The sequence below is a fragment of the Strix aluco genome, chromosome 2 (assembly GCF_031877795.1).
Source record: "Strix aluco isolate bStrAlu1 chromosome 2, bStrAlu1.hap1, whole genome shotgun sequence".
NCBI classification, from domain to species: Eukaryota; Metazoa; Chordata; class Aves; order Strigiformes; family Strigidae; genus Strix; species Strix aluco.
Window position 1 is genome coordinate 107,676,997 of NC_133932.1, and position 25,073 is coordinate 107,702,069.

The 25,073-nt window shown below is 45.2% G+C and overlaps 1 protein-coding gene across 1 annotated transcript; it reads left to right on the plus strand.

Annotated features, from left to right (window-relative positions):
* The first annotated feature begins 10,197 nt into the window (after positions 1–10,197).
* ARL11 (ARF like GTPase 11) lies at positions 10,198–11,452 on the plus strand. Its single transcript, XM_074816958.1, has one exon. The coding sequence runs from the start codon at positions 10,198–10,200 to the stop codon at positions 10,801–10,803; it is 606 nt and encodes a 201-aa protein (XP_074673059.1). The 3' UTR covers positions 10,804–11,452.
* Positions 11,453–25,073: the final 13,621 nt, after the last annotated feature.

A 25,073-nucleotide genomic window follows, 5' to 3' on the forward strand; every position in this document is an offset into this window, starting at 1 on the left:
GGCGGGCACGGCTGCCGCTCCCCGCGGAGGCGATGCCGGATGGCACCTTTCTGCCCCCTCATCCTCACTGGCGTGAAGTCGAGGTGGGGTTGCAACCAGCCCTGGCCACAATCGAGCAAAATCTCACAGGGGTGTGATGGGATCCGTGCTGGTTATACTTCAGGCTAGTTCCTGTAACGCCGGCAAACAGCTGGATCCTAGACATAGAGTTAACGGTCTTCTGACACAAGTCACATAAAGACTTCTCTGCATTCAAAGGCTTATAGCCAGTATATAAGTACCTGCTAGAACTTAGCATTTAGCTAATCTCCTCTCTTCACAGTTCTGTGTCTATACCTGCAAATTAAGTAGGAGACACAGCTGGGGGAGGATCCAGGAAAGGGAAGATTGGAGACCAGCCCTCCCAGGAGACCTCCTTTGTTACACAAAGTTGTTAACAGGAAATGGCCTCCGCTTTTCTTAAAATTTACTTATTTTCCTGACCGTGCACAGGGTCAAAAGGCAGCTGGCATTTACAGTGAGTGAGGAGCTGATCAGTCTCAAACATAAAGCAATAGGGTAGAGCCTACTGGAAGTATCAATCTATCTTTAGGCTGGTCAATTTAGGAGAAAGCTGTTTAAAGAGGAAATTATAATTTAAAAAAGAAAACTCAATTTCAGTACCCAGGAGTCAAGCGTGGGTGGGTTGTTCTGAGAGGGAATCAGTGATGCTGAAGAAATTCTGCCCTGGAATATGAGGCGATGAAAGCCCGGCAGTAGGCCCAGGGTAAAAAGAGATTTTCCCCGCCAAGTTCCTGCTTACTGTGGTGTTGAGTGAGTTTAGCTGGCATCAGGAAGGCACTGCTGAATAGGTTTTGCAAATTCTGGAGCAATAAAAAGAGAAGGCATAAATAAGAAGACATGGAAAAGTGTCATCAGAGCCTCCATGGGAAGCCCTAAAAGAGCCGGAAAGGGAATATACACAACACTTATTTTCAGCTTGTGTTTGTAGCTCCGCAGAGGAATTGTCTATCAAGAACAACTGCCTTTCCTGACATTGCTAGGAAATGGTACAAAGGTGGAGCTATGTAAACCAAACTTTTATCCTATTTAGTGCTGTAGAACAGACCTGCTTAGTTACAATATATAGAAACCCAGTTGTTTTAACAAGTACTGGAGCACAAGCTCCCAGTCAGTTTTTTATTCACGTGCATTTAAGTTTCTTTTTATTCTCTTTATCCTTCTTCTCACTGATTAGTTTTTACCATATGCAGTAAGTCTTTAAACAGTAGTTGCACGTTATACTGTGTCTGAGCTATACAAGTGGCTGAAATGGCTAAAGTGCTCTGTATGGAGCAGTGGTAATTTTATCATCTTGCAAATAACTAGTTTCAGTTCTTGTTCTTTCAGTTTGCCTTTTTGTAAAAGCCAGCAATAACACAAAACAACCCCCCCCCCATCATTTTTTCTAGAAGGAAAATGGATATGAAACCTCATATCTGTCTTGGAAAAGTTATAACAGGCTGGAAACATTTTGAAAGCATTAAATAGGCCAACCAAGAAAAGCAATGATGTTCAGAGACAAGTTTTGTAGAGTAAAAGGAATTATCATTTAAGACACTCTACAGATAACGTGTGTTGCTGACTTTGGTGGGTTAGCTCAGGATGCTGATCCCTCTCTATTACACTGACAGTCTCAGCTTACATCTCTTTTGATAACCATAGCAGGTGACTCTGAAGTGCTTTTCTCAAGTGACTGAACTGGGAACATTTGAGATTTGAAATGGACAATAGCCTGGAATTACACGCCGAACCCTAATGCAACCAGAATCAGCAGTTTCATTCCCAAGTATACGTTGTTGAAACCGGAGATCACAAAGCTGTGCATAGTCATAGATAAATGCAAGTTTAGGACAATTTCTAATCTTGTCAGTCTGTTCTGTATCTGCAGCGCTATAGGTGACCACAGTGGAGAATCATGACAGCAACTATCAGCGATCTGTTAAAGGATATTAAAAGAAGAAAATTCTTCAAAACGTTTCTCTCCTCCTCATTCAGCATTATTTTTTCCATCAGTCGGTTGACTGTTTTCATTCAAACTGCAGAGTCCTAGGATACGATGCCAGTTAAATCTGATATGAAAACAACCTGGAGCTAGATGTCACCTGCACATAGCTGCCGTCTTACTCCAACTCTGTTCTGCAGTCCTCGCCAATCAGCTTTCTGTAGATGTGAAAGAAAAAGGTACAGAAAAAGACGTACAGCTGTTGTTCAGCAAAACCTGTTTCAAAGTGATCCTGCCGCAAAAGGGTGCCAAAGGCCTGAGGGCTCTACAAAGGGAAGTCCTCCCCTAATCAAAGCAGGAACCCTGACATCTGCGGTTTGGCAGGAGCCGTTTGATTTCTGCGGAGATAGCCTCTCCATCGAGAAATGTGTGGGATAACAGTGCCGCTCTGTGGCCAGCCAGACAAAATGCAATTTCTGAATTTTCAGTTTTTCTTTGCCTTCATCCATTTTACCAGACAGAAAGGTAGTAAAGAGCAGTTTGTAGCTGTCATTCTTGTGGATAATTCCCAGTATCTTTCAATACATTCCGTTTGTTGTTATAAAATGTCCTAAACATGTAAGCTAAGATGAAAACTAAAAACAAATGATCAAACAAAACCTTGCAACCAAAACCCCTGAATCTGAGGAGCACTAAAGTGAGAATCCACTGTTGCTCTGGAGCTTGGCAAGTTGTACAAAGTGCATTTTCAGGTCCATACTTACATTGCCATTTTAATCACATTACTTCCTGTGGAACTGGAATGAGGGAAGGCCCCTTGAGGGGAGCTGCATTTGGATGTTGCAAAGCAGAATTTCCTCTGGACTAATCTGGAGAGCTGAGCTTCATCAGCGTACTTCCAAGCTGAAATTTTACCTCCCATAGAAGTAACAGATTCAGATAAGATATTACCTATAGTGCAAGTAGGCAGTGAGATTGAGCATTATTTGACAGCCTCTGTAGGGCTTCCTCTTGACACCAACTGAAGGAATAGTAAAAAAAAAAAACTTCTTGCTTCGTAGTTTTTACATGCAACAGATGGAGAGGCAAATACTAGCATACGTGAGAGGATGGAGTAAAAGCCTTTTTTTGGCACGCATAATATCAATATTTTTATCAGTGCACCCATTTTTTGCTCTTTTTTTCCTTCTCAACTAGAAACATTGAGAATAATGGAAGAATTGAGATTAAGGCATTTCAAGATAGTCAGAGCTGTATTTTAACTAGTTTCTAAGGTGAAAACTGCATGTGTGTGGTACATAGCATAGATGAATGTATGACATAAACTGGAACAGAGACCAGCCATAAGAGGAAGAGCTAATGAATAGTCTCAGAAAAGGAAGTGGTGGTGTTAGGCTAAGTAAAGAAGCCAAAGAAGCTCAGTTTTTAATTGCCCTGAGGAAGCAAAGCTGAGATGTTAGGAGTCAAGGAGGAAGAGATCTGTGAAGACATAAGAAGGAAGACCTGGAACGAGAGTTCAGTGGTATAGACAGAAGAGTACAGAGCATTGTCAATTTATGTGGGAAAAACTAAAACAATTCAGGTAGCACTTGAATAAATGAATCTACAGAGAGGACCTGCATTCTGGTAAAATTCTAAACAGCTTTGGAAATTATAAACTCAGCGGTCAGAGTAACAATATTAATGAAAAATATTCTGCAGTAATATACAAAAGATGTGGTAGTTCAAACAGAAATCAAAGCAAGGAAAGTACTTTTCCTTTCCTCATCAGCTGTTGCACACCTGCCAGCTAAGGGATGAGAACATGAGAGAAAAGTCTTTGCTCTGTTCCATATTTGTCCACATCTACCTCGCTGTCAGGGTGCAATGAGGACTCCCAAGGGGGCATCAGGGCAAGGTCTGGCAGCCAGGACCCATCCTACTGCCCCCGCAGGCAGGCTGGGGGGCATGCAGAGACAGCCCCAGCTTTGGGCATCAGGTACCTCCCTGAGAAAGGGAATGGGCTGAGGCCCTCAGGGCCCTGACATCTTCTCAAAAACTTTGTTCCAGCTGTATGAGGCATACAGAAATTGAACAACAGGGAAATACTAAACAACACCAAAAAAAGCATCAAACCTTTCCCAGATACCCTGGAGCATATACCATGTCTTTTCAGGAGTGCCAAGGACAAAGAAATCAATGCCATGTCATGGTTGACACTGTTTCAGGCAGTGCTGGTTGGTCACGATGAGGAGAACGTTGCTCATGGAAGTTCAAATGGAGGCTCTATTTGTACCTGTCCTGGGCACTCGACATTTCCAGGTACGAGGACCAGCTCATTGTGTCCATTCAACCTGTTGTGAACACTGAGCCCAACCACAGAAGGAGCTGAGTTTCTGTCATGCTACCAAACTCATCACAAGCAGCAGGCTGCTGGCAGCCATAGCCACATGTAGGGAAGGTCTTTGACTGAGATTTCCCATCCTGTAGTTTTCAAATCCAAACCTGTGACATGGGGGGAAACTTGTGTGGTTGTCCTGCAAGGCAGAACTCAGAAGTAAGTTCTTCTCCTCCAAGCTTAGCCATGGCCAGTTCAGTGCTCCTGGCCAAACACCTTTAGGCAATTGGTAGGCACCACAAGTTGTATTTTATCTTAAGCAGTCTGTCTCTCTCACTGACAGCAGAGTGCTCTGAAATGGAAAGCAAAGAAACATCCAGCCCCTTTCATGGTATCCAACTGTGTTGAGCAAGGAGCAGGACCTCCTCACGCCTGTGGGCATGCTTGTGTCCTTGTGGCTGCTGTCCTTCAACACAGGGGTCGTGGCAGGCTGGATGAGTGGGAACTAAGAAGAGACAAGGACCAAGCTTTCTCCTTTGAAAACTGTGACATGGCATCAGCGAGGGCATAGCAGGTGACTTTTTGTGCTCTCCAGCTGCAGTCATATACTTCTGGGCAGAGTTAACTGTTTTGAGGCAAGCGCAAAGCCGATAGCTTATCCACTGCCAGTTACGCTATCAAAAAACATTTTCCTTCATCAAATGTTTGTCCCCAGAAACAGGGGCAAAACAGAGACCTCGGGATGAGCTGGGCTGACAGAACAGCATCCTATTTCCAACCCTACCAGGAATACCCTGGAGGTACCAGCACCTCTCTCAGAGTGCTTGATGAGCACCTGAAGGGCAGGTGCTTAACATCTGCTGTGCATTTTGTTGTGTGAACTTGTTACTCTGAACTTTTGGGAGTCAGTCAACAACTTTGAGCAATTGTGAGTTGTCAAGAGACATCACCACAGGCAGACTTTTCTACAGCACATCAAAGCCTGTGGCTGTATTTTGTAGCTTTCAGAGTACACTAAGCCAGCTTTCAAGCCTCTGGGATGCCATCTCAGGAGGAAGCAATTTGCCTTCAACTGCTGGCTCTCACACCTACCCATTGACCCTGATGGGACAGACAGCTTCCCATCCACACGCCAAGCGAACTAGCATTAGTCTGTTAGCAGGAGAGTGCTGGGGAAGAGCATGAGGTGAGTTTCCCATGGGTGTGCCAGAAATCAGGGGCAGAACAAGAGGAACAGACCAGGATACAGGAAAGAAAAAGGCCAAACTTCCCTAAGCCTGAACTGTCACATTTGGTTTTGTTGTGGCTTTGGCTTGGGGCCCTGGCTAGGTCAAACCTGGTGGTCCCCTGCAGTTCTGCAAGGACCTCTCACAGCCCAAACTTGGAAGAAGTCCCCTTCAAGATGGCTGCCGTCAGGTAGACAGGTGAGCTCTCCAGTCAACACATCCACCTGTGTCCAGGGCCTCCTTCAGCTCCCAGCAGGCTTTCTCGAGGGTTGCTAGTCTGAACAGCCCCTCCATCCATGGTCCTTCCACATATGACATAGGAGATTGTGCAGGAAACACTGGCAGGGCTGGGTGAATGGCAGCTTTGGTGGCTGTCCTCAGAGACACAAGCAAGTCTGGATGGGGAGGTACACTCTGCCGTCACTGGCCTGGGACCTACTTGTTGCTCCAAGCAGATTGCCATTAGGATGAAAGCCCATGGTAAGGACCAGATCTACTCCTCTTATTCCTGGCTCTGCTGAAGGTTGTGTGCCCCAGAACTGCCTTCCAAAGAGGTGACACGGGCTGGACCAACCCCCCACCGCAGGTCCTTCCACCACTAGGCAGGGACATGCCCTCCGGGTTGTGCCTGTCAGAGGGGTGTGTTGCTGGGAAAGCAGGGGTGTGCTGCTGCTCCTGACCTCGGCAGCATCACTGCCAGGGACACTGCCTGGGGACACTGCAGGGACACCCCCAGGGAGGCTGGTTAGGACCAGTGAGGCCCCTCAGTGCCCTCAGCACCCTGACACTCACATAGATATTGTGAATATTATTTGGGCGAGATTTGTGAGGTCATTTAGAAATGACCAATATTATCCCCATATTATCTACATATCTACAAAGAAATCCAGTTTTGGATGAAAAACTATTTATGATGAAAAGCTATTTATAGTTTTAGTGAAGATAATCTTTTGGTTTTGGCAGCAAAGGGAACTAAGCTTTCACATGCCTCTAATTACGTCTTTGATGCAAAGGTCACTGCATGTCTAACAGAAGAGACAGAGCAGCAGTAGCTCTGCAATGCCTGTGAGGCCATTACTGGGGAGTGTTTTGCACTAATAAATGGGAAGGATTGACGTGCAGTTTGCTTAGAAGTTTCTGCCTTGCTTTTTGGGATACTTCTGGTAGATTGGCAATGTGTAACAAGGGGAACTGCCTTCTTGATAAGTGTTTCTGGTGGACTCAGCCATACCTTTGCTACATGATCAACACCAATTTCCAGTGAATTGGTTAGAATTAGACCTACCTGCTTCAGAGCTCACCTTGTTTTGGTGTATGGCATCGCAGCCATGAAGACTATCTTGACAGCCATGCTCAGAGCATCGTGGTCTAAACCTGAAATGATGTGGTCTCCCTAGGGAACCATCAGCTATCGTCTTGTTCTCCAAAGCCCGTGTCTCATGTCCTTCTGCAGGTCACAGAACCATAGAATTGTAGAATGGTTTGGGTTGGAAGGGACCTTTAAAGGTCACCTAGCCCCCCCCTCCCTGCCATGGGCAGGGACATCTCTCACTAGATCAGATTGCTCAAAGCCCCATCCAGCCTTGAACACTTCCAATGATGGGGCATCCACAGCTTCTCTGTAAAAAATGTAAAAAATTTCCTCCTTATGTACAATCTAAATCTACCCTCTTTCAGTTCAAAGTCTCCTTCTTCCTCCTGTCTGTGCCCCGTGGAGTGAGGGCAAAATGCTTTGATGGTGAATTAGCGATTGGGACAAAATTCCAGTTATGGGAGTATTTAGGGCATGGGGAGGAGGAGGGATTCTCTCCTATAGTACTAGTTCTGATTATTGCTCTTTGTGATGAATATCTAGGAAACGGGGGAATGTATGCCTAACAAACAGCAAACAAATTAATTTACTGAAATTCTATTAAATTATAAATGGAATTAGCAACCCCTGGCTTTGCTCCTGTGAATTCAGAGACATGAAACACAAGGCAAGAACATTTGTTCTACCCACATAAGACATAGCCGGGGTAGGGATTGTCCTCGTCTCTGAATACATTTTCTGAATTATTTAGCATACAGCCTTTCTGCTCAGGCAATAGACTCACTCAGAGCTCATCTTGTCTGCTTTTACTTTCTTTTCTTTCATTCTTTCTTAAACTGACTTGCAATTGCTCCCATATATTATTTATTGGAAATACTATGCTTTTATAACATAGATGTGGGTGGAACAGAATCTGTAGGCACAGTTTGCACCCTGTATTTGGAATAATTGGCAGGAAGAAAGAAAATAGGCTGCAGTTCAATGCATAGGGTATGAGAATGTAAAAAAATAAAATAAAATACAGAGTTGCCTCTATTTGCCCATGAATTACCCTATTCTGTGCCACAGAAAACCTGAAAGCAATCTTCGATAAGACTGCACCGTAGTTGCATTCTTCAGTCTGGCTTTATTTCTTCTTTTTATTTTATTTTATTTTTTAACAGAAGCAGCCTATTTCCGTAGCATGTTAGAGTGCTGCAATAAAGACTCCATCACATCATATTTCAAATACTCAATTACTTGTCGGATAGTAGAATCTCCACCCTTGCTTCCTGTATCTATATTTTAGTTTACTTAAAAGAAATTTCAGAGCTATGAATGTCTGGTCAGATGAAACAGATGTGTACCAGAGCCTCCTATCAAGCCTCAGAGAAGACAAGCAGTAGAAAGGCAGAAGAAACATGAAAAAATCGAGACAATTCACTTGACCCACTAGTATGTCAAAAAATACCAACTACATTGATCTTACAGTACAATGTGACATGGAGAGGAAGTTTTTCCCAAAATGAAGAACAAGCAGATTAAGAACCAGACAACATTATAACTTATTTTTAAGAACAAAGAACTCTGACAAATGGGTATCCCTTGGGCAGCAGCATGCACTGCAGAGTGTGCAAACAGAAGGATTGGGATCTGCTGCACATAGTAGTTCTCTTTTTTTATTCCCATCTAGAGAGCTTCCTGCCCTTTTTCCGTTTATAGACTGGTTTCAGAAAAGATCACACATGAACACATACCTCATGATTTATCACATGCGTGGTGGTGTGTTTATACTGTTATATTAACTCTGCAACAACTGCTGTAAATAAGCATTAGCTTTTGAATTAACCTAAAGCCTGACCATAGCAACACATTTTACATACCCACAAGCTGCACAAAGCTCGTGGAGGCTCTTGGTGCCAACCAGCTCTGTGGGTTGACTGTAGGAGAGACATGTATCACAGAAATATCTTGCAAAACATGGTCTGTAGGACCCCTTGCAATCCCATGCAGCTTATCTGGGCTGGAATCCTTGTTTTGTTTTGTTTCTCATTCATCTTCCTTTCTTTAAAAGATGGAAAACTGACACATCTTGCCCCCAGGGTAAGAAATATGCCTCTGGTTGACCACCAGTGACCTGGTCACTGACCAGACAGTCCCTTCCACGTGATGAACTTCATCCCCAGCAAAGGTGACTTGCGACATGGAGGCATCATGAGATCATCGCTGGGGAAACTGCATCTCTCACAGACATGTGGAAGTTCCCCGCAGTCCCAGGGAAGTGCAGATGAATAACATTTCCTTCTTCATCCTCAAAGGTGTCTGGAGAGGAGCTCTGTGTTAACGCCACAATGAGATTTGCAGCCGCTTTCAGTTCTGCACGCCTCTGAGCATTCTTTTAGGAGCAAAACCCAACCAATAAAGAAGGTAAATACCAGATTTGCTGGGCCTCTGCCTGACTGCTGATCATCAGCTGCTCTTGCACAAGCAACTCTGGGAGCTGTTTCAGCAGCATATTTTTGCCTCTGGCGTGTAAAGTTCAAGTGGTGCTGTCTTGTTAAACATTTTTCCCTTCTTTTAAAGCGTTTTTTTACCACCTCAGCCACAGAGGACTGACTTTGCTTCACTTAAAAAAGTTAAAATGTAGTAAATAACTTGATGTAAAGAATTTTATAGATTTTCACCCCAGGGAAGGCATTTTGACTGGTTGTATTTCAATGAGACATTAAAAAATCATGCTTGTGTGCATTTTTTTAAATTGCTGTCGTTACTGTCTGTGCAACAGGTAGTGAAAGCTGATGCTACAGAGATTGGTTTTGTACTTTCTCCCGTAAGACTGGCAGAAAAATTGTCAGTTGTGCTGTTGCTCATGTTTAAATCCACACCCTTGAGCTGTGATTCAGCAAATTCCCAGAGTAACTCTGGTCTGAAACCCGGGTTCCTCCTTGTCCTGTCCTGCCGGGGGTGGATTTCCCCTAGAGAAGCCAATGAACAAAAGCTAATTTATTTCTGTATGCAATGGGGAGGAAACTTGCTCCAGCATCTCCCCACCTCTTCCTGCAAGACATTGGCTCTCTTTTGCACTGATCATTTCAGGTCGTGAATGAAAATGGAAGTTAGCGGCAGCAGAGCTGGGATATAGAAATTGTTGTTTCCAACGGCACTCCCTGGCTCTGCTCCATACCTCATAAATAATAGCTCTGACCTCATTTTAGCTACAAAGAGAAGCAAAAGCAAACTGCCTGTGTCACTTCAGCAAACCTAAGTTGCTGTCTTGGAGAGGCAGAACTGAGCACTCTGTTATTAACTGACATTATTGAGGAAATACTCTTGCTTTTTTTTGCTGCAATTTTTTTGCCACAGTTGTGACAGCATCTTCATGGGGAAGCTGATCTCCAAAGGCCGCCGCAAAAGAGATGCTCGAGTTGTCATGCTGGGGCTTGACTTTGCTGGCAAATCCACCCTTCTGTACAAACTGAAGAGTGGCCGGGCTGTGGAGACCTGCCCAACAGTGGGCTTCAACGTGGAGTCTCTGCAAACTCCCTGTCACATATCCTTCACCCTCTGGGATGTTGGCGGACAAGACAACCTGCGGGCAAGCTGGCCTGACTACCTGGAGGACACCAACACCCTCATCTTTGTGCTCGACAGCACAGACACGGCCCGTCTGCCCGAAGCGATGGCAGTGCTGGAGGAAGTGCTGAGCCAGCCCAGCATGGCTGGCGTCCCCGTCCTCCTCCTGGCCAACAAGCAGGAAGTGCCAGGAGCGCTGGCTCCCGCCGAGCTGGGGGAGAGGCTGCGGTGGGGGCAGCTGGCGCGACGCCGCTGGGTCCTCCGGGGCTGCAGCGCCCACACCGGACAGGGCCTGCAGGAAGCCCTGGCCATCCTGGGATTGCTGCTGCGGGGTCGGGAGCAGACCACTCTCTCCCAAGAGCTGCCCCTCGCAGGGCCGGCGGGAACGAGGCAAGCTCTGGAGCAAACCTGAACCTTGAGTGGACCCTTCCCACTTGTCGGTGCCCACAGGTTTGCCACAGAGGATCCCAGCCTCCAAGTGACCCCTAAAATGATCAGACCTGCAGTTGGAACATGCCATGCTGAAAAACACCGAGCCGCTTGCCACCGAAACCCACCAGGAAGACCGCCGAGCAAAACTCTCACCATGGAGCATTTTTGGCTCCATCTCTTGGACTCTCATCACCGGCCACAGATTGTCCTGCAGTCACCAAGCTCTGCTCATCTATTGTGTGTGTGTCCAGTGCTTCAGCAGGGATGCTTTTTGCCAGAGCAATATAAATTATACCAGAGATGCGCACAAGGGACAGAGGGGGTTATTTTCTTTCCGCAGCTCCCAGCCCTGATGCAGCTATGCTGATGGGGTAATCCCCATGGGGGGCAGTGTTTGAACATGCCCTATGCCGCTTCTTGCTCAGCTCAAATCACTCATTCATCAGCTGGAAAAGCAGCAGCTGCTAAAAGGGAATGGCTAAACTGTAGCAGTGTAAGCGCAGGACTTCGAACAGCCGGCAGCTAAGTGGTTTTAATGTGGCATCTACGGGTATAATCTTTGAGCCATGGACGTGAGTCCATTGGATGGTGTAATGTGGTTCAAGGATGTGTATATATTAATTTCTGCATTTCTTGGTTTGGGTCTTTCTTTTCCATTTGTTATTTTTATCAAATACTGATTTCATGAAAATGGTACCTCATTTTCCTTGGATTATATTTAAATATAAAGAAATCAGATCTGACTTCTAGATGCTTGGAAACACGTCTGCACGGTCAGTCAACCTCTAAATACCCTCATGGTGGTCTGAACAGCTAAGATTAAGCTGAAGCCCATCTCTCAGACTTTCTGAAACTGAACGAGACCACTCTATGGGCAATGATTGGTAACCATGGGCTCCTACAGGCACAGGCAGGTTGGTAATCAAAGGGCTCTCCACACTCAACTGTGTCCAAGGCAGTCGAAATGCCCCTGGCAGCTCATGACGGGGCTGGGTCCCTTGTTGCAGTGATGGTCTTTGATCCCACTGAACCTACCATTGGAAAGACCTATAAAATGTGTGCCTGAGGGGTCCTTGTACCTGAAATTTTGTTATTCGGGGTTAAAATTAAGACATTTCATAGTAGTCCCTACTTTATTATGAAATTAATGAAAGTGGTGGAGGAAGGAGAGAAAAAGAACAAATTTTTCAGGCAGCAGAAGTCAGCTGCTTTCCAGGAAGAACTTAATTCAACCTAGAAGTGCCAAGGAGAAATACACAGCAAAATACTCTTCTGTTCATACCAGAGCATTTTACAGTTGTTAAGGAATTAATCATCCAGCTGTTACTGGTGCTGTTATTAGCCTCATTTCATAGAAGGCAGCAGCTGGAAAACAAGGCGTAAACAGTCATGAAGAAACAGAATATGACATTTATAGGAAGGTCTCAATAAAAGAAATCCTTCCCAGTAGAAAAAGTTACATTTTTTAGCTGTGTTAATACGTAAGAACTATTATATGCTGTAAAATAGTACTCCATTGTTGATCTGGCCTAAGTGATCATGGTTATGAGTGTACTTAAACAGCACTGAATCATGTAATGAATTATATGACAAAGCTGTGTGCATGGTAAGGAGGACAAAATCACATCCTTAAATCTTTGCAGTTAACATAAGCAGGTTAATTTGCCTTTGGCTTGTTGTAGGTGGTCATCATTCACTTCTAACACACAAGTCTCCAATGCACATGTTGCGTATTTGACTTTCAGAGATGGACCAAGTATTTTCTGTGAGACAGCACACATGCTAGTATCTAGACAGAGATGAACAAACTCAGGTCATCTATGCAACCTGGTTGCCAGTGCATGGAAAAGCCACATCTTCTTGGGGGCCCATCTGGCCATTTTGAACACCAGTCCTAGAGGCACAACACAAAAGGCTCTGTGTTGTATTGCCATGCCAAAACCAAAAAATCTCTTTATTGAGTTTGCTGGTGTTTCAGTTTTGCATCATCTCATGTGGTACAAAGCTGTATGTTAGGGTGGGGGATCAGCAATAGTTTAAACTCAACACAGACTGAAGGGTTGTCTTGATGATGTTTTAGTCGAATTTGGCTCTTGATGTATGCATTTGGCTCTACAGGATTGTCTGCTGGTGGTTAAAAAAGGCATGGAAGCCTTCCCATTTCCCCATGAGTATTTTTTAAGCCCTTAAAGAGAAAAAACAGGCTACTCTGGCAGTAAATAGAGGCAACCACCAGCCTTTGGTAGATATCACCAATTAAAAATGAAAATAGTGAGGTAGGAGATGGGGAAGAAGCAGTTGTTCTTGGCAGTGGGAACCCTGAATGTCTGAAACTGATGAAGCAACATCCCCGTTACTTTCAGTGTTCTCACTTCCCCTGAAGCAGTAATTTGGCAAAATATCCCATCTCATGGGGCATCATGTGACTTACCATCCTTGTTTTCTGGAATAAGGCTTTTCTAGATGCTCGGTCACATTACTCAGCTCATTCATGCCATTGTTAGAAACTGTCAAAACGATGCTGGGTCATAATGTTTGAAACAGCAACAGAGAGTTTACTTCTAATCATTTTCTCTTTTTTCCTGTGTTGGAAAGCACGTTAAAACACGTCAATCTAATGAGCCCTGCACTGTTCTAATCAAATTCTTGCAGAATTCTCACCCAACAGTGCTTAAATGTTTCAGTGTCAAAACTCCTCCCTGGTTCACAGGGAGAGGCACGGGGGTTTGCAGGAAGAAGCCAGCTCTAGGGAGGGAAGTTTGTTACCTCTTTTTCTTGGTAATTCTGCAGAAGAACTGCTGCCACGTGCAGTGGTATTAATCCCTTAAACATCTGCGCTCACACACTCCACCCAGGAGGGCACCCTCGAACTTACAGTTTCCATCTTCCTGGGTGTGTGAGAGGTGTCACAGCCTCTGCACTGATTTCTGAAATAACAACACAGCTTCTGTCTTAGTAGCAGGCAAAAGAAAAACCCTTAGGACACTTTCTTGTTTCAGATTTCTCACAAATTTGAAGTATCCCTTGGGTTACTGGCCCCAGAGCCCACTCTGGTTGCTCAAGATTCCTTTTTAGCAGCTTTTCTGGATGCTAAATCCATCCACTTGCTATCCCTGATGTTGGCTGTCTCAAAGCCAGAAGGAGACGTTTAGAACAGCTGGCTGTTTCTTTTTTATTTCCTTTCTGTTTTTTTCAGCAACAAGTATTTATTTGGCTCTCTTTATAAAGGAAAAGTATTGCTTGGGAATAGTTTCACTGTTCTTTTTTCCCCACCACCACCTTTGTTATAACTTGCATCCCACTTCCAGACTCTGCTAGTAGCTTCCCACAGTTTCATCAGCTCTCTTTAACTGACCTGATCACTATTTAGTTGGTAATGTGGTCTGCTTTTCCATGATCTTGAATCTGGTGGTTATGGGCTAAATGTATTGGCAAAAGTGGCCGACTCATAGGATAGCAAGGTTTGGAAGGGACATCTGGTCCAATACCCAGCTTAAATTAAGTTGCTCCAGGTCTGATGCATCAGTTTTGAATGTCTCCAAGGATGGATGTTCAGCAACCCAACACCTTTAGATGCACTCTGGTATGTATTACAGAATCACAGAATCACAGAATCATCTAGGTTGGAAAAGACCTTGAAGATCATCTAGTCCAACCATTGACCTAACACTGACCATTCTCAACTACACCAGATCCCTCAGCGCTATGTCTACCCGACTCTTAAACACCTCCAGGGATGGGGACTCCACCACCTCCCTGGGCAGCCCATTCCAACCCCTAACAACCCATTCTGTAATGAAATGCTTCCTAATATCTAGTCTAAACCTTCCCTGGCGCAACTCGAGGCCATTCCCTCTTGTCCTATTGCTTGGTACTTCATTAAAGAGACTCATCCCCAGCTCTCTGCAACCTCCTTTCAGGTAGTTGTAGAGGGCGATGAGGTCTCCCCTCAGCCTCCTCTTCTCCAGACTAAACAACCCCAGTTCCCTCAGCCGCTCCTCGTACGACATGTGCTCCAGACCCTTCACCAGCTTCGTTGCCCTTCTTTGGACACGCTCGAGTAATTCAATGTCCTTTTTGTAGTGAGGGGCCCAAAACTGAACACAGTAATTGAGGTGCAGCCTCACCAGTGCCAAGTACAGGGGTAACCTTTACAGTAATGAAATCTGTAATTGTGCATTAATCTTCCCAGTCACCATTCCACTGAGAAGAGCCATGTTGGTGTCTTCCCTTGTTTGGAGCTGTCCGAGCAGCCTCCTTGCCCAGGGCCATCAGCTCCTCCAGCTCTGGGACCTCCCATCCCTCCTCAGCTTTGAGGGGATCACTGCAGTGGGATCTGCCTCCAAGTCCTGCTGCCTCTTTTGAGGACACCAAGACACTTTGGTCATCTTTCACATTGTTTATGAAAGGACACAGCTAATTACTCACTGATTTACTAACCTTTCTGTGGGACTGGTTTTTAAGGCAGCTTCAACAAACCCTCTTCAAAACTATGAACCCAGAACAGATGTATTTTTTAATTTCTGACAAGGAGTTTTCCATCTGCCCCCAGAGAGAAGGAAAGCAGTGAGCTGAAAAAAAAAGCCAACCAATGTTAAAACCCAGTACAGGAAGGACAAGTCACCTTTTCCTCCTCTCTTTACCATACAGGAAAGGTGATTCACCTTTTCCCCTCTCTTCACCAGTACAGGAAGGACAAGTCACCTTTTCCCTGGTCTCTTCACAATTTCTGTATTTCAGCGAATCCATGACACAAAAGATTTTCTACTTGTGTGTTAGCTGATTTCTGCTCTTGGCACTGTTTCTGTTTTTGGATGGACCTGCAAGGCGTTTGCCCTACAGTTACTGATGGGGCTTCTCTGATGGGTTTCACCATGGTCTTGGCGAAGGGCCTCAGATTAGAGGGGAACCAGGCAATCCCAGGGCTGCAGGGCGAGGGCATGAATGGTTGCTAATTAACTATTTAAAGAGGGAACAGGCGGCCACAGGAGTGCATGAGAGAGAGCTGTGACCAGCTGTAACACCGCGAGAAGAGTGTTAGGGCAGCAGCCAGAGACCTGGGAAAGGCCTGGAGGGAAAAAGGTCCATAAGAATTTTTTAAAAATCTAAGAAGAGCTTTCTTTTCAAATACAACTCGAAAAAAAAAAAGAGTTTGCAAAGAAACCCTTTTGTTAGGAGACAGGCTGTATAATGCAGTGGAATGTCTTAATTAGAGCTTTAATGCACCTAATGGCAGTAAATTAATTTCCTCCTCTTTAAGAAACCCTGAAATACGACCTATAAAGATTCACCCATGTAACTCATCAAGAAGAAACAAGGAGTAAAACCATGTGTGATGCCACCTCTTAAAAAAATTAATACCCTTGCCAAGTAGTATTAAAAACCAGTCATGCAATTATGACTAAGACAAATGACAAACTACAGTTCAAGACATTACATCCTTCAAAGGTTTCTGCAGTGAGAGGGAAAACTCACATGGGCCCACGTGAGATTTGATAATGGAGGGAAAGGACTTTGGAGAGACCAAACTGGAGGTTTCCTCAGGAAGAAAAATACCAGCTAAGAGCAGAGCTGGGGCCCTCATTTTCCAGTGGGGAGTACAATCAGGTGAGGCTCCATTCTGCTCATAGAGACATGCACTTTACACCTCATTATTTAAGTGGTCTTCACTGAAACTTTATGATACTTGATTTTTTCATGATGCATTTGCTTGAGTCGCAGCCCTGAGCTTGTCATCTGGGCATTGTTAAAAACGCCAGGTGAAGGCTGGTGTTTGGGTTAGGACCTCAGCAATGCATCCATGGCTGGGAGCATGTCATCCCCCCACCTTATACTTCACAGAATGTGATTTGTATAAAATTCCTGCAAAAAGGAAAAAAGAAGATAAATTAGCTGACTGCTGTGAAAGGCAATGCCAACCCAGACCTGGCAAGCATGTCCCCCTCTGCCCACACACCTGCCTCCCTGTGGTCGGACCAAAAAGTGTAAACCTCTGCTCTGACCCAGTCTGACATCTGTCACCTCCAAAGCTCTGGCACCATCAGTGTCTTGTCTCCTAATTGCTGTGAGAAACAATCTCCCTGGAGCTCCCAGAGCTGATGAACTGTTCTTAAATTCTCCCTTAGGCCTCAGATTTTTATTAATCTTTTTTGGCCTGTGCTGGCTAACTACATTTGGATGTGGCAACGAGGGTTTTTCAACAGGCCACAACTAGTTGCACAAACAAACACCGCTTGGTGATCGGCAGCTATGCAATAATGCTCTGCTTTGCCTTGGAGATAGGAGCAATATTTGCTTTTTGACCAAACCAGGGTTTATGAAACCACTGGTTTCTGCAGTGAGACGGACCCACGTGAGATTTGATAATGGAGCTAAAGGACTTTGGAAAGACCAAACTGGAGGTTTCCTCAGGAAGAAAAATACCAGCTGAGAGCAGAGCTGGGGCCCTCATTTCCCTGGGGTGTGCGATCAGGTGAGGGTCTGTTCTGCTCATAAAGACACATTTTACACCTCATTATTTTCTGTCTTTTGACAGCACTTAACAGTAATCCTTTTCTTTAATAATAGTGTAAATGAAGACCAATGCTAAAAGTCCATCTGCCTACACAGGCAGTATTTCCAGAGTCATGAGGTTTGGGTCAGAACAAAGTATCTGCACAGCGTGCCTCAGGGCTGAACTTCCACAAGGATGGAGAATTACCTTCCTCCTGTTCCTGGAAGGTCAATAAGGAAGCAAAGTATGACAGACCATTCCCGGGGATACCACATTTCTGCAAGATGGGATGGAACCATCACCAGCAAAGCAAGGGAAGCTCAGAAATGAAGAGCAGGTTTTGGGCTGCAATCACCTGAAAGTGGTCCCAAGTCTCCAGAGCTGCCCTGGGAGGGATGGGGACAATGTCTGCCGTGCCCCCAAGAAAAAGCAGGGCTTCAAAGACTGCACATGAGAAGGATGAGGAGGGCAGGGCACACATCCTGGTGGACGTAGCTGCAGGCAACCCCAGAGCTTCAGGCAATATGGGCACCAAAGCCTGGCAGGAAGGAGCTGGTTCAGCCCCTTGGTTCCTCCCGGCCTTTCTCCCTTAGAGAAACCTTTATTCTACAGTATTTTCTCCCTCAGAAGAAGCGCTTGTGATTTACTTCAATCAGATGCTGCTCTGTCTTTGCTAAAGAAAGCAGCCTCCGTATTTTTGTTGTTCTTTTCCACACCCTATCTTTATCCCATATAAAAAAATTGCTCACGTTGCTATCTATCCCCCCAGCACCATCAGCAGAGGTGATAAATGACCTTGTTCCCTCCCCTTGCAAATCCGAAGACCCCATTAGCCACCTCCACCACTGCATGGGAGCTCATGCGCTGACAGAAAAGCACTAATGCAGGAACATTGCAAGAGAAGAGGTTCTCAGAGCATTATCTCTCCAGGAAAGATCAGGGCCTCGGCCAGTGCGAAAAGCTGAAAATGCCGCAGACTGGCTTGTGGCAGGCTGAGCGTCCTCAGGGCTGGCCCTGGCCAGCCCTGCTGTTGCCTGTCACTCTGATCTTGTCACCAGCAGGCAGCAGTCCCCTGCCCACCCGGTTCACAGCCACTAGCACTTCAGCCTCATGGGAGCATCTCATGGCCTCTGCCATCTTCCTCGTGGGAGATGCATCCTAATTAAATTATTTCAGTGTCATTCTGGTCCTGGAACTTAATGGAGCTTCTTGCCATTTTCTTGAAAGTGATATACCTCAGGAAAGAAAATAGGTGCAAGGAAAAGAGCTTTTGAGAACATACTTGGTGTGAATTTCAAGACTGCATGTTATACCCATATAGTACTGCACTAAAAATACTTTCCTTTTAAAAAGGAAAAAAGATAAGGTAGCCATTTAAATAACACATTTGTGTAAAAAAAAAAAAAAAAAAAAAAAGAAAACAAAGCCCCAAACCCTAAAAATCAGGGACAGTGCAGGAAGTTTCAGTTGCAAAACAAAAGCTACACCCAAAGCAGGCTGCCTCATTAAAGTCATCAACTACGGAGTCAAGAAAATTATGAAGTTGGGGTCAGACTCTTTGTTTTTGTCATGTCCTGCCTGGATTTTGGTTTATTTACACCTAGTTTGGGCCGCAGCATTGTGTATTCCCAGCACTGCACATCTCTATTCAGCGACTGAACCCAGCACGTTCAGTCCAAGGGAATAAGCCACAGCCGATACTGCAGTACATGCTCTGAACTGTAGCTTCTGGACAGAGACCTTCCCAGAAGCAGAAACTATCAGTGCTCCATAAAAGTTTAATTTTGATTTTTAAAAGTTTAGAAGCAGTGAAATAAAAATAATTTTTAAAAGCTACAGTAATTTTTCTAGGAGACTTTGTCATTCCAGGTTTGGCGATGCAAGAGTGATGCTCACCTGAGTCAGTTGCAGGAATGGTTGGTGGGAATCTCGCTGGGCCTTCACGCTGGTTTAACACTTGGTGGACTGCAGCCACAGCAGGCTTTGTGCAAGGAGGCACCTTTTTTTTTCCAAATGAGCTGGAAGCAAAGGGATGTGTTTTTCCCCTGCTGCACTATCCAAGCTTCTCAGTGCAGCATCCTGCCAAACACCTGCTCTCTCCTGGGCGTACACCCTTGGCAAGCAGGAGGGACTGGGAACAAGGTAGTCTCAAGTCGAGGGATCCGTGTAGGGAACAAACTTCCAGAAAACCTTGAAGACACCAAGATTCCCACCCTGCAGGAATTGCTGCAGAAGCGTGCGCTGGTCTGTCCACAGCCATAATTGAAACACCATGCCCAACAACTGCTGCTGCTGGGGCTGAAATGTGCTTAATCTGCAATGGAGCTAATGGAGATCTCATGAAGCCCAGCAGAAGGCGTCAGGTTAAAGGAATAAAAAAAGCAAGTGGGCAGCACAGGGGTGCCCTGACTGCTGGTCCCACCACAGGCAGCAGGGAGGGGTGCGGGTGGCTGCTGCAGTGGTCGACAAACCGTTCCTACCCTAACATGTGCCAGGGGCTCTGGTGGGCACAGAACCCCATTCCATGGCTACCTTGTTGTGCCACTGCCCACACCAACATGACACCAGAGCCTGACTTTTGGGAGCCTGCTGGAGAGGAGCAGCACTGTGGAGCATCTGCTGGAAGAGGGGTAAAATTCAAGCTCCTTTTGCAAGAGAATGTGAAGTGCAAGAGTCAAAAAAAGGGGACCACGCAGCATGCCCTGCATGTTTGGAGGAGTCAGGACTCCAGCCAACCACCCTGCAAGCCTACAAAGCAGCTGGGCACCCACGCTGCTGCGCTACAGGCCAGACACGTCTGCCTCACATCCCCCCCACTTCCTACAAGGCTGCAAAAAGCTGCCCTTTCTCCATCGAGGGACAGGGATGAGGGACTGGGATTTCACCTGCCAGGGTGGCCAGTGTGTAGCAGAGAGCAGGGGCTCGGCTCTGCTGCAACCATGCAAAGCTCTTGCCTGGGAGGTGTTTTTCAGCCTGCAGAGTGATGTTCCCTTGAGCACTTCAAGCCATTTTAGCAAATGTGGCCGTTGCTCTGTGGGCACAGGAATACCAAAGGCATGACCATTTGCCCTGGGGGAATGCAACTTCTGATACCAGCTAGGCAAGAGGAGAGGCCAAGAAGGCATGGCCATGCCCAAGTCTGCTGGCCACTCCCCTGCTCCCTCCCATGGGACTTCACTGACAGGGTGGAAGATAAAGGTTGTGTATTTCTCTGGTGAGTCTCTCCCTATCCATAGATTTTCTAGCATCCCTCCTAGCCTCCTTTGTGACTACATTTCTTGTCTTATTCCCAATGGGCATGGAGACTAATATCTATTCCTTTCAGCTTTGCAGCTGCCTTTCATATATTTAAAATGTTAAGCCTCCCCTCAGCATTCTCTTCTGACATTATACTTAAGGAGGCTTTAAACTCTGAGTTTATGTAGAAGGTGAGGTCTAGGCTAGGACATGGCTTTTGTGGGAGTTTGCTCCAACCTCTTCACCCAGCTGATGGGAAAGATGCTTTCCAGCAGAGCTGGTGGTGCTGGAAAGCTGGAGATGTCCTCCAGAAGCTGCACTGATAACCACAATGATCCCTGCAGAGCTGGAGGAAAGGTGTTACACCTTGAGGTAACCCAATGCTCGTAATGCAGTGATATGCCCATATAAGATGTTGCAAAGGGACAGTTTTTAACCTCTTATAATTTACAGTCGTCTTCTCCAGGGTGCAAACTGCCATCGAAAGCCTCTTAAGCAGCAAACTGCCTGAAGCTGGTTGTTGGGTTCCCAGAGACAAGCAGCGAGCCTGCCTCCATGCAGCCATCCATTTCGCAACTCCGAGCAACTACACACTGAGTAAGTTAAGAGCAAGTTACACACACAGCAAGTTTCTCAGGTGTAACAGAGAACAGCCTGGCTTGGGAGGTCAGCCCCTGGGCATGGAGCCTGCAGCTGGTGGTGAAAACTGCCCAGTGAGGAGCTTTTACCTCTCTGCCACCACTTGTAGCTCTCACACAAACTTAGCTTGGAAGCAGCATTGATGCAGTTTAGCAACCTGTTCTTTTGATGATTTCTAAGAAAGAGGGGAGAAGAAAAGAGCCTCCAAGTCCTCAGTGTTAACACTTTAATGCTTGCAGTGTTTCTCTCCAAGTAGGCAACAGGGGCTGGGGCAAAAGCAAAAAACTAATGGGGTCAAGGGCTCTGAGGAATACTTGTAGCAGTATTCCTGTAACTGAAAGCATGAGAAGCAGTCCCCAGGTTACATCAAGAAGAATCGTGGAGTTTAATGAACTTCCATTTCTAATGTAAGATTCACATTTTCAAATTTCCTCTCCCATCTTTAAGGGCCAAATCTTTCTTCTATTAAATTTAGGCTAATATGCAACTGCTTAGGTCAGTAAATCTCTTGGATTATTTCAAGAGCTCAGATGTTGACTAAAATACAGAGAAAACTGTGACCACTACAAGCAGTGATTCCTTCTCTTTCCAACAGTTTTTAATATTTCAAGCACAGATCTCTGGTTAAGCTCCCCTGAAAACACCTCCCTGGATATCGATAGCCATGCAAAGCTCAGTGCAGACACCTGGCTCCATGCTGCTGACAGTGAGGTTGGGTTTAAAACTCCAGCAGTTTGATAGCAGGGAGAGTAGGAATATGCTCCTGCTGCAGAAGCAAGATGCCACCTTGCTAAATACTCCCCTTGGACCGTGCCCTTTTCTCAGCAAAGGGTTAAATATTTCGGCACAGAGCCCTGAAACACTGAGATTACAAAAAGAGCTGGAAGCGAGTATTATGGTTAAGTGTCTGACACAGTGTCTGCACATCCAGCTCCTTGTAAGCATTCACAAACGAGCCCTTTGGACAGAAATTTTTCATGTGAGATGCAAGTGTCAGCATGTTTTAGCACCAGTTGAACCATTTCTTTTCACTTCCAAACATGCAGAAAAAAAGGTGGGTTTTTTAACTCACTTTTTAAAAATTTTTCTTTTTGATATTTGTTCTAAACCAGTAAAGACAACAGCTCGGAGACTTGAAAAATGACAGGGACTGAGGGATGCAAAAGCTGGAAGACTACATTTTTCAGGAAGCTACACATTTTCAGAAGAGTTTGTATGTCTTTGATTTAAATGTGAGAATTTGACAAGTCCAAAGATTCCCACTACTCACATTTCATTCCCTAAGATTTCTTATGCCCTGCCATGCTCTAAAGAGCAAAAACCAAGACCACACAAACCGTTCCCAAAGAACTAATGTCAAATACTCTCCTTCCTGGTTACAGGGACGGGGCCAGACCTCACTGCGGTCAGTTCTCCGGTAAGCTAGGGTAAGGAGAACAGAAGGACTTTATCACTTATTTTCAGTATTATAGAAAGCAGGCAGTATCTAGATTTCAGGGAGCCCTACCAGGATGTAGAAGTACGAAATGCAGGGGAAACCAGCTGTAAACGACATCAAACAGAAAGGAACAGTGAGTGATGGGTCTAATCCCAGGGCCAAAGGGGCAGCTTCCCTAAGTATCTCCCTGCACAAATCTGGAATAGAACTTGCTGAAGCCACTGGCAAAATATTTCCATTTCATCTTCCCTTTTCATGTACAGAGAATTTGTACAGGGGATCACTTGGCTTCATGAAGTAGGGTTAAAAAAAAAAAAAGCCACCAAAGATGATCAGCTTGCAAATAATTAGGATGCAGACACAAGTTCCCTTATGCTTCATTTCAGCACATTAGGAAGATCCAACCACCACCATCTTCTGCAGGACCCCCTTAACTAATCTTCCACCGCTTCATGCATGCCTGCGCCCTACTTAATGTACATTGAGCGAACAAGAACTAACCTCAACCTGCAGCTCCCTCACTGTGTCCAGGGAAGAGCCTTCCTGCGGTGTATCTGAATCTGTCACAAAATTTTTCCTCCGAGGTTGCATGTTAACATTGACTCTATTTTACTGCTGATGGATGAAGGCAAAAAAAAGAATTTAGCTTCATTTTAAAATGAATCATGGAGAAGATGACCATGAAGAATCATGGTTTAAATATTCGTAGGTGTGATACACAATGCTGTAATGTTCCCAGCACTTTATTTTAAAGATACAGTTGGAAAAAAAGAGATCCTATATTCCTTTATAAACTTGTATGCTGCTCAAGAAAACTGTTATCATGAACACATTTGAAAATGAAGCTGCTCGTGCTGCTGCAGCGGCAGCTGGAGATCTCTGGGTCTAAGCCAGCAGCACAGACCAGGCCTGACTGTTACCGCTTCTGTGGCAGGATAACGTACACACAAACCAGAATCAGGAAAGTACAAAGCTACTCTAGATTGTAACTCCACATCTTAACACAAGACAATCGTCCTGAGCAGTCTGAAGTAACGTAGCCCCCTGAAGCAGACCTGAGCAGCTCAGGCAGTTCCAGCTGTCCACACTGCCTTGGAGTTGACAGTAGCATTGTGACAACCCCCTGTGGCAAAATCTCCCAAGGCTTTGCCTGTTGGAGCCCAGAGTTTTCTACTGGTTTTTAACTTTTCTTCACAAAAAGTGCTTTCTAATAGCTTGGCATAATTTATTGTCCTACATAGGTTTGAATAGAAGCATAATTATGCCACAAAAGGGAGCATTTTTTTATGCAACAAAATAGAAGGAACACAACACAACTAGGCTACTTGGGTAGAAATGACTGGTTTGAAACACACTCCAAATCTGGAGAGCATTATAGAACAAAATGGGCCTGAACTATCATTTAGTCCACCGAGATTTTTAAACAATTTTTTTTTTTTTAAATATGCCTATCAGTGGATGATCTTACTCATTTCTCTGTTCAGCAGATCAAGCAAAAAAAATGAAAATGTCTGTATTTTTAGAGATATGGGGAACATTAAGATATCCTCTAGGTTTTATTCTTTCTAAATAAGATATCTCTTGAAATAATGTATTCTTTATTCCAGTATGAGTGTCTTTCAAGTCATCTAGGTAGGACCTACTGGATGATTAACAGGTTGCAAAAACCAACACAATTCGAGTTTCATTTTGTCAACTGAAAGCTGAAGAAACCAAAGAAATTAAACTGCTTTTGGAAATGGGAGTTGGGTTCTTTTGAAACCCTTATCCTTTGCATCCCCATAGAACATTTGCGAAGATTTAAATACTTCACTAGAATCTCATCTCCATCATCAACCTCCCCACAGAGGGGCTTCTCCAGGAAACTCACCCGACTGACATGGAGCAGGGATGGCAGAGCCATAGCTGCAGAGTCGCAGGCACCCTTCAAGCAGTTCAAGAGGTTTTTCTCCACTGGTGCTGCCACGTCATTAAAGCAGGGCTGCACTAATTAGGAGGCTGCTGGACAATGCAAGTCTCTGACAGCTCCAATCTATCCCTGAGCAGCATCCCAGGGGGTCACTTGTGCCGGAGGTGAGGGACACCGGCCACCCCTCCCAGCTATGAGTGCTGTGGAAGGCCAGTCTGGCCTTGGTGCACTCCCCCTTCCCGACGCACACCGGGCAGGAGGAGTTGGGCCTGCTCGTACAGCACCCCAAGCTTAAAACCAGTGCTGAGTCAGTCTAGCACTGGGAGCCTGGAAATGACATTTCTGGAGGTAGAAGACAACTGTGAAAGTTCCTTGACACTGGTGCACCTTCAAACCTTTAAACTGAAGTCACTATTTAATTAATAGTTATGTGGATCAGCTGCCACCCACTTACCACAGCCTCCTGTACATGTTTGGGAAGCATCTCCTTAAAAACCATAAAACTCTGTACTGGAACAGTACCCAAAGTTTCAG